Source organism: Penaeus vannamei, chromosome 40 (assembly GCF_042767895.1).
Source record: "Penaeus vannamei isolate JL-2024 chromosome 40, ASM4276789v1, whole genome shotgun sequence".
NCBI lineage: Eukaryota > Metazoa > Arthropoda > Malacostraca > Decapoda > Penaeidae > Penaeus > Penaeus vannamei.
The window spans coordinates 2,364,485-2,374,484 of NC_091588.1; the positions used below are offsets into that span (position 1 = coordinate 2,364,485).

A 10,000-nucleotide genomic window follows, 5' to 3' on the forward strand; every position below is an offset into this window, starting at 1 on the left:
TTCCCTCCCTCCCCCATCCCCCTCACCCTCCACAAACCCTTCCCCCCCTTCCCCCTCCACAGACCCTTCCTCCCCTCCCACACCCTCCACACACCCTTCCCTCCCCTCCTCCCCCTCCAACCCCCAACTTCCACACACCCTACCCCCTCTCCCCCACAGACCCTTCCCTCCCCCTCACCCCCCCTTCCCTCCCTCTCCCCTCTCCCTCTCCTCCCAACTCCTCTGCAGGAAAGCAAGACCACCTCCCGTGACCACCCTTAAGGAAGCCCCCCAGAAGGTCAAGCGAGGTCAAAGGATCGAGGCGTATATATGGTTCTGGATCCGTTATGATTTTTTTTCTCTCTTTTCTTTTTCTTTTTTTCTCCCTTCTCTCTCTCTGTCTCTGTCTCTCTCTTCCGGTGCTTGGAATAATCATAATAATCATAATAATAATAATAATAATAATAATAATAATAATAATAATAATAATAATAATATTAAAAATGATAATAATAATAATAATAACAATATCAATAATAATAATGATAATAGCACATACTCCCCTCCTAAGTATCCCCAACACAGAAAATCCCCAACTAAAATAATAAAAATAAAACATTTAAAAATGCTATAGAAATTATCTAATGTACAGACCGATTCCCCCATCCGCTGCATTTCTTCGCATGTATGAAGAAGAAGAAGAAGAAGAAGAAGAAGAAGAAGAAGAAGAAGAAGAAGAAGAAGAAGAAGAAGAAGAAGAAGAAGAAGAAGAAGAAGAAGAAGAAGAAGAAGAAACAGCAAAAAGACAATACACATTCTGAAATACATCTAAAACCCTCCCCCACCCCCCACCCCCAACTCAAATAATTCTACTTTTATTTAAATCTTGGTTTCCTCCTCCCCCCCCCCTCCCACCTCTTCCTTACTTTATTATCCTCCTCACCCTTACCTTTTTTCCTCCTTACCGCTCTCTCTATCTCCCCTTCATCTCTTCTTCCTCCTCTTCCCTCTTACAATATCTTCTCCGTCTCCCCCTCGCCTTCACTCCTTCCAACTTACGTCTCCTTCCTTCTCCTCTTCCATTATCCTACCCGCTTTCTCTTACTATTTTCCTCCTCTTCCCATTTCCCAATCCCCTATTCACCCCCCTCTTTTCCCTTACCCTGCCATCATATTCCCAATTCCCTTCCCCTTCTTCTTTCCCTCCCCCTTCCCCAACCCCTCGCCCCCCACCCCTTCCCATCCCCACCAATTACAACCTTATCCCCCCTCCTCTTTATCCCCAATTCCCTGCCATATCCCCTCCTCTTCCCCTCCCCCTCGCCTCCTCCCTTCCCCTTCCCCCTTCCCCTCCCCCTCGCCCCCTTTCCCCTCTTCCCACTCCCCTTCCCCCTAACCCCACTTCCTTCCCCTACCTCCACCTCCTCCCCCTATCCCCTCCTCCCACTCCCCTTCCCCTTATCCCCTCCTCCCACCCCCCTTCCCCTTCCCCCCCACCCCTCCCCCGTCTCCCTCGATCCAAGATGGCGTTCCCACGTTAACGACCCTAAATTACACCTGGCTCGCGTCTCTCCTTTTTTCTTCTCTCTCTCTCTCTCTCTCTCTTTCCCTCTCCCTATCTATCTATCTTCTCTCTCTCTCTTCCCTTTCTTCATTTCCTTTCTTTCTTCTTTTCCTTCCTTTCTTTCTTCTTTTCCCTTCTTTCTTTTTTTCCATTCTTTCTTTCTCTTCCCTCTTTCCTCTCTGTTTCTTTCTTCCTTTCATCCCTCTCCCCTCCTCCTTTCTTTCTTCCCTCTTTCCTCTCAATACCCTCTTTCTTTCTTTCCTTCCTTCCCTCCTTTCTCCTCCTCCTCCTCTCCGACCAAAGCGGGTGAGAGGGAGGGTGTCGGGACGGCGATACCCCCAGCACCCGCGATAACGCTTATCAAGATGTAATTGAAACTCGGCCCCGAGACACGCAACCTGTGATCATCACCCTCCGCCCCCCCCCCCTCTTCCCGATCGTTTCTCTCTCCTTCTTCTTCTTCTTCTTCTTCTTCTTCTTCTTTTCTTTTTTTCTTTCTTCTTTTTCTTCTTCTTTTATTTCTTCTACTTCTACTTCTACTTCTTCTTCTTCTCCTTATCCTCCTCCTAGAAGGTGGAGGAGGTAGAAGATGAGGAAAAGGAACTGGAGTAAGAGAAGAGGAGGAAGAAAAGACAGAAGAGGAAGAAATAGAAGAAAAAAGGGAGAAAAGATAAGAGAGAAAGTGTAAGAAAAAAAAAATAAAATAAAAAGGATGAGGAAGACAGGGAATAGGATATGGAACGGCGGAGGAAGGAGAGGGGTGAGGGGAAGGGGGGGGAGGAGGGGAGATGTATGTACGTTCCTTACCGTCAGGGGGGATGGAAAGGGCATAGCAGAGATACGTAGGGTGGAGAGGGGGAGGAGTCGGCTAAGAGGCATGGAGAGGGAGAGGGAGAGGGGAAGAAAGAGAGGGAGAAGGGAGAGGGAAGAAAGAGGGAAGAAAGAGAGAGGGAGAAGGGAGAGGGAAGAAAGAGGGAAGAAAGAGAGAGGGAGAAGGAGAGAAAGAAAGGGAGAGGGAGAGAGAGGGGAGGAGTCGGCTAAGAGGCATGGAGAGGGAGAGGGAAGAAAGGGAGAGGGAAGAAAGAGAGAGGGAGAAGGGATAAAGTGGGATGAAGAGAGGAGAAGGGAGAAGGGAAAGAGTGGGAGGAAGAGAGGAAAGGGAGGGAGGGAGGGAGGAGGAGGGAGGGAGGGAGGGAGGGAGGGAGGGAGGGAGGGAGGGAGGGAGGAGGGAGGAAGGGAGGAGAGGGAGGAAGAGAGAGGAGAGTAAGGGAAAGGGGGAGAGAGGAGAGGGAGGGAGAGGGTGGGGGAAAAGGGAAGAGGATGGAAGAAGGGAAAGAGTTGGAGGGAGAGGAGAATGGGGGAGAGAGATGAGAAGGAGAGGGTAGAAGATAGAGGGTGGATGCGGTAAGAGAGAAAACAAAGGGTAAGGGGAGAGGAGTGAGAAGGGACAAGGGATTGAGAAAGGGACAGAAGGAACAAGGGATAAAGAAAAAGGCAGGGAATAAACAAGGGATACGGAGAAAGGAAGAGAAAGAACAAGGGATAACGAATAAGGGATAAGGAGAAAGGAAGAGAAGGAGCAAAGGCAAAGGGTAAAAGAAAAGAAGGAACAAAGAATAAGGAGAAACGAAGAGGAGCAAAAGCAAATGACAAAGAAAGAGAAGGAACAAGGAATATGGAGAAACGAAGAGGAGCAAAAGCAAAGGAGAAAGAGAGATAAAGAACAAGGAATAAAGAGAAGGGAAGACAAGGAACACGAAATAAAGAGAAGGGAAGACAAGGAACAAGAAATAAAGGCCAAAGGAAGAGAAGGTACAAGGAATAAAGAGAAAAACGAAGAAAAAGGAAAAACGACAAAGGATAAAGAGGAAGAAGGGACACGAGGATAAGGCGAGGGTGGGCGTGGAGGCAGGGGAGGCGCGGCGCGGGAATCAATTACCGATCAGATGGGCGAGTTCCGATGGCGATCTGTTAATAAGCGCGCGCCATTTTTCTCGACGGTGCCCAAGGGGTGCCCTCCGATCTCTCTCTCTCTCTCTCTGTCTGTCTGTCTTTCTCTGGCTGTCTTTCTCTCTGTCTCTCTCTCTCTGTTTCTCTCTGTCTCTCTCTCGGTCTCTCTCTCTCTCTCAAAATACCAGTAATTCATTTTAGTTTCACTCATAAAAAAAATTCATTTTCCCTTCACTCATAAAAAATCAACAGGACAACAATAACAACAGATAAGACCACAAATACAGGAAAATCATATGAAAAAGATCATTATTTGCAATATCCGTAAAACAACACCATCCCTCCCCTTCCATTCAACTACCCTTCCCTCCCCTCCCTTCCCCTCTCCCTCCATTCGCTTTTCTTCCCTTCCGTTCACCTCCCCTCCATTCCCTTCCAATCCCCTTCCATTCAACTATCCTCCCCTCCCCTCTCCTCCCTTCCTTTTCCCTCTCCCTCTATTCCCTTCCATTCACCTACCCTCCCTTCCCTTCCCCATTCCCTCCCCTCCCTTCCCCTGTCCCTCGCAACCTTATACCCTCAACCTTCCCTTCCCTTCCCCAACCCCCATTTCTCCCCTCCCTTACAATCCCCCTTCCTCCCTTCCCCTTCCCTGTCCCTCGCCCCCTATACCCCCCTCCCCTCGCCCCCTATACCCCCTCCCTCGCCCCCTATATCCCCCTCCCCTCGCCCCCTATACCCCTCTCCCCTCGCCCCTTCTATCCCCGTCCCCTCGCCCCCTATAACCCTCTCCCCTCGCCCCCTATACTCCCCTCCCCTCGCCCCCTATACCCCTCTCCCCTCTCCTCCCCCTCCCCACCCGAGTCCCCAGGTGAAGAGTATCACCAAAGCCATAAATAGCGCGAGAAAATAATCATATCCCCGTGGCCATTATCGCCTCCATCAACAGACCCTTTCCTTTCCAGCCCGATAAACTCCTCCCTCCCCCTCCCCTTCCCTCGGCGATTCCCCTTCCCCCTCCCCCTCCCCTTCCCTCGGCGATTCCCCTTCCCCCTCCCCCTCCCTCGCCGATTCCCCTTCCCCCCATACCCCATCCCTCATCCCTCCCTCAACCCCTCTTCCCTCCCCGTGGTTTATGCCCAATGCCCTCCTCTCTCCCCTTGGTTGATGCTCATACCCCCCTCTCTCCATCCCCTTGGTGTATGCCCTTGCCCCCTCTCTTTCCCTGGTGTACGCCCATGCCCTCGTTTCCCTCCCCCTGGTTGATGCCCATACCCCTCTCTCCATCCCCTTGGTTTATGCCCATGCCCCTCTCTCCCCTTGGTGTATGCCCAATGCCCTCCCTTCCTCTTCCAGCTTTATACCCATACCCTTAGCCCTCCCCTTTTCCCCTTCCCCTTTCTCCGTCCCCATGTCTCCATCCATCTTCCTTCCCTCCCCACCCATCACCCGCGTCCCCCTTTCCCCATACCCATACCCTGGTCACCCTTACCCCTCCCTTATACCCATGCCTTACCCTTCCCGCCCCTCCCCCTATCCATCCCCCAACCTCCCATGCCTTGGTCTTTCTCCCCCTCTTCCTCCATCCTATCCCCTTGCCCCACCCATACACTACATCCCATGCCTATACCCATGCCAGGGTTTTCCCCACGCCCATGCATTAGTACTCCCTACCCCTACGCCTACCAACCTCCCATCTCCCCTCCCCCCTACTTACCAAACCCCCTCCCTCCCTCTTCCCCCTACGCCTACCAAACCTCCCCCCTCTCATCTTCCCCCTGTCAACCAAATCTCCCCATCCCCATCCCTATCCCCACTAAATCTCACTCTCAAACTTACCCTTGCCCACCAAACCTTCCCCTAACTCCTCCCCATCACACCTCCCCCTCCCTTCCCCCACACCAAACGTCCCCCTCTCCCCTCTCCCCCATCACCAAACCTCCCTCTCCCTTCCCCTCCCCCTCATCAAACCTCCCTCTCCCTTCCCCTCCCCATCATCAAACCTCCCTCTCCCTTCCCCTCCCCCTCATCAAACCTCCCCATCCTCTCTCCCTTGCCCACCAAACCACCCCCTTCCCTCTACCCCTTTACCCACCAAACCTCCCCCTCCCTTCCCCCTGCCCATCAAAGCGTTCCCACTCCCCTCCCCTCCCCCTTCCCCTTACGCCCACCAACCCCTCTCCCAATCCCTTCCCCCTCCCCCTACGCCCACAGTGCTTCCAACCTGTCTCGTAGTACACTGAACCGGACCACGCCCACGGGGAAGCAGAATCTCCTCTCCTCTCTCTCTCTCTCTCTCTCTCTCTCTCTCTCTCTCTCTCTCTCTCTCTCTCTCTCTCTCTCTCTCTCTCTCTCTCTCTCTCTCTCTCTCTCTTTTTATGTTTTTTTTATCTTCTGTCTTCTCTCCTTCCCATGACTCTCTCTCTCTCTTGTCTTCGTTCTCTCCTTCCCATTGTCATCATTTAGCAACTGCTTTTAATCCCTCCCTCCCTTTATCTCTCTATTTCTTCCTCTCTCTCTCTCTCTTTCTTTCTTTAACCCTCTCCTTACTTTCTATTTATTTTCACTCTTTTTCATCTGTGACCATATTCTTATCTCGTTTCATATATTCGTCCTCACTTTTGTTTTTGTTTTCCTCCGTTTATCAACCACTGATTTTTGTTCTCTTTTCTTTTCTTTCCTTCCCTTATTCCTCTCGTATCATTCCTTTCCCCATCTTTAACGATTTTCCCCATTTCCAAACTCTCCTTTCGTCGCATTCTCTTCCTTTTTTTTTTTTTTTTTTTGCTCCTGTCATGACGGAGAAGATAGAAAAGAATAGAAAAGAAAAACGAAGATGATAAGAAGAGAGAGAGAGAAGAAAAAAAAAGCAAATGAGAACTGGAAGAAAATAGACGCGTGAAAATACACAAAACAAGAAAATGAGGCAGATATAACTAAAAAACATATACATAAAAAAAAGACGAATAAACGATAATTGGAAGAAAATACAGAGAAATAAATACAAAAAACGAAAGGTAATTCGATCAAAATACATACCATGTAAACCGCAAAGAAAATCAACAACGCGCATCAGTCGTTTGTACAAAGCAAAAGCAGGCAAGCAAGCAAAAAAAAGAAGTTGAAATAATACTGGAAAAAAATCGAGGAAGAAACGCGGACCAAACCATTAAATCACGCAATAACATGAACACCGTTATGCGTTTCGTCCATTGCTTTTTGACTCTTATCTGAACTGACAGACAGACAGACAGACACAGAAACAAACACACACACACACACATACAAACACACACACAAACAAACATACACACACAAACACATACACACACACACACAAACAAACAAACAAACAAACAAACACACACACATATATATACATATCCGTCTGTGAACGCACATGCAATCACACGTACGCGCGCACAGAAAACAAAAGAATCAACAACAACAACAACAAAAACAGCCAATCACAACCAACACGACCAACCTCAAAAAAAAAAAAAAAAAAAACACCACGACCAATACCTTTCCAAAAGACCTAAATAATAACAATAATAATAATAATAATAATAAATAACATGACAGCACACAGAGATAGGCCTACTCACCCCTTCTGGTTGCACAGGATTCCCTTGTTGAGCAGCGCCCTCCGCAGGTCGTTCAGCACCTGGTCCGGGTTCTTGCTGGCCGTCGTGCTCACGTTGTACAGGTTCTGCGGGGTCGTCGGAAGTCGGGACCGAGAGAGGCAGAGGCAGAGGCAGAGGGAGAGAAAGAGAGAGAGAAAAATAGGGTAAATAAGTCAATTTTTAATCGGTGGTCTTACGATTTTTAATTCGGTTCTGGCAAACGGGGTTTTGAATCGTTGGGAAAGAGGGGGAAATGGGAGGGAGGGAGTGATACGGAGATGAGAGGGAGATGAGAGGGAGAGAGAGAGGGAGAGAGAGAGGGAGAGAGAGAGAGAGAGAGGGAGAGGGAGAGGAGAGGGAGAGGGAGAGGGAGAGGGAGAGGGAGAGGGAGAGGGAGAGGGAGAGAGAGAGAGAGAGAGAGAGAGAGAGAGAGAGAGAGAGAGAGAGAGAGAGAGAGAGGGAGAGAGAGAGAAAGGAAAGAGAGAAGAGGAGAGGGAGAGAAGAGGAGAGGGAGAGAAGAGGAGAGGGAGAGAGAGAGAAAGGAAAGAGAGAAGAGGAGAGGGAGAGAAGAGGAGAGGGAGAGAAGAGGAGAGGAGGAGGAGAGGAGGGGAGAGGAGGGGAGAGGAGAGGGAGAGGGAGAGGGAGAGAGGGAGAGGGAGAGGGAGAGGATAGGAGAGGAGAGGGAGCGAGAGCGGAGGGGGGATGAGGGAGGGAGAGAAAGGCAAATAGAAAAAGAGAAAGAGAAAGAGAAAGAAAAAGAGAAAGACAAAGAGAAAAGAAAGACAAAAAAAGAAAATAGAGAGATAAATACAAAGACAAAAGAAAGAAAGACAATGAGAAAGAGAAAGACAAAGAAAAAGAGAAAGACAGACTATGAGAAAGAGAAAGACCAAGAAAAAGAGAAAGAGAAAGCGAGCGAACAGCTACATAATAGCCTCCGTGCTGTCAAGAATTATTTTGAGACATGCAGGATTTCATAAGGGAGAATTGGCAAGCTCGACGTTCACTCGTTCAGTTAAAAAAGACAAAAAATTAAGGGAAAAATAAAGCGAGCAAGGAAGTATAACACAGATGACAATGACAAAAAAGATTACAGCAACAACGATAATAATAATGATAACAATAACAATGATAATAATAATAACAATAATAATAATAACAATAACAATAACAATGATAATAATAATAATAATAATAATAATAATGATGATGATTATGACACCAATAACGATAGTGATATTATCATTATCATAATAAACAGAGATGAAGGTCAATGTTAATTAAAAAGAATCCATATGATAAAATCATTAACACTTCAAATAATCAAGAATGTTGAGAAAACAAGACATAATCATAATGATGATAATGATGATGATGATGATGATGATGATGATGGTGGTGATGATGATTATAGTGATGATAATGATGATTATAGTGATATTGTGACTGATTGTGATTGTGTTGGTGATATTGATGAAAGATGACGATAATAATAAAGATGATGATGATGATAACATGCAGAACAATAGTGAAGACCACTCCCCCACTCTCAACCCCCCCACCCCTTCCCCCTCTTCACAGCCCCCCTTCCCCCTCCTCCCACCCCAACACTCGAACAAGCACTTGCAACGACACCCCGAGCTTACGGCCTGTAAATATCCTAATCCAATTCGCCACACACACACACACCCCAACCCCCTCAACCCCTCCCTCCCCTCGGCCCCGGCACACGCACACACACACGCACACACACACACACACGCACACACACACACGCGCACACACACACACGCACACACACACACACACACACACACACTCCACCCCCCACACTCACACAAACACCCCCTACACATACACACAAACACTCCCCCCACATCCCCACACACAAACACTCCCCCCTACACACACACACCCCACCCCAACATCCCCTCACCCCCCCCCACCCCCACACATACCCCCACCCCCCTCACCCCCCCACCCCCAAGACACGCTCTGATACACCCCACAATGGAAACTCTCTCTCTCTCTCTCTCCTCGCCAAAACCCCCTTGTCGATAATCGGCCAGCGCTGCCCAGCATTAAGATACCGGGGCGAGCATGCAGGCCAAGCGGGTAAGAAAAGCAGCAGGCAGGAGGCAGGAGGCGAGCAGGAGGCAGGAGGCAAGAGGCAAGAGGCGGCAAGAGGCCCGGAGGCGAACAAGAAGAGGCATGTAGACTAAGCAGGTATAAGTGAGGAGTAAGTATAAGTGAGGTATAAGTGAGGAGTAAGTATAAGTGAGGAATAAATGAGGTATAAGTGAGGAGTAAGTATAAGTGAGGTATAAGTGAGGAGTAAGTATAAGTGAGGTATAAGTGAGGAGTAAGTATAAGTGAGGAATAAATGAGGTATAAGTGAGGAGTAAGTATAAGTGAGGTATAAGTGAGGAGTAAGTATAAGTGAGGTATAAGCAAGAAAAAAAAGAGTTTGCGTGTGAGCGTACGTGTGTGTTTAGGGTGTGCATGCGCGTGTCTCGTCGGCGTGTGCGTGTTAAAAGTTTTTTTTAAGTGTACATGCCCGTGTGTGTGTGCGTGTGTCTCTCGTATCCGTGCTCGCTTCCCTAACTGAAGGCGATGACTGAATTAACCGGCGAATTCCTTGGTCCCTTATACAAATGTACAGAACTGACGTGTGTTTATGAGATTTTGTTAAAACATGGTGCACTTCGGTTTTATTTTTTATTATTATTTTTTTTTTTTTTCCATTATTTCCACTCGTCGAATGAGGGGTGGGAAGAGAGAAAGAGGAGGGAGATAGATAGATAGATAGATAGATAGATAGATAGATAGATAGATAGATAGATAGATAGATAGATAGATAGATAGATAAGAAAGAGAGAAA

The 10,000-nt window shown here is 48.1% G+C and overlaps 1 protein-coding gene across 1 annotated transcript in view; it reads right to left on the minus strand.

The window, feature by feature from the left end:
• The window catches only part of LOC113818957 (maternal embryonic leucine zipper kinase), a 46,945-nt gene that overhangs the window by 19,294 nt on the left and 17,651 nt on the right, over nucleotides 1-10,000 (minus strand). The window contains exon 13 of the mRNA XM_070117343.1: nucleotides 7,102-7,205. Within this exon, the coding sequence (XP_069973444.1) occupies nucleotides 7,102-7,205 (104 nt within the window). The remainder of the gene's footprint in view (nucleotides 1-7,101; nucleotides 7,206-10,000) is intronic.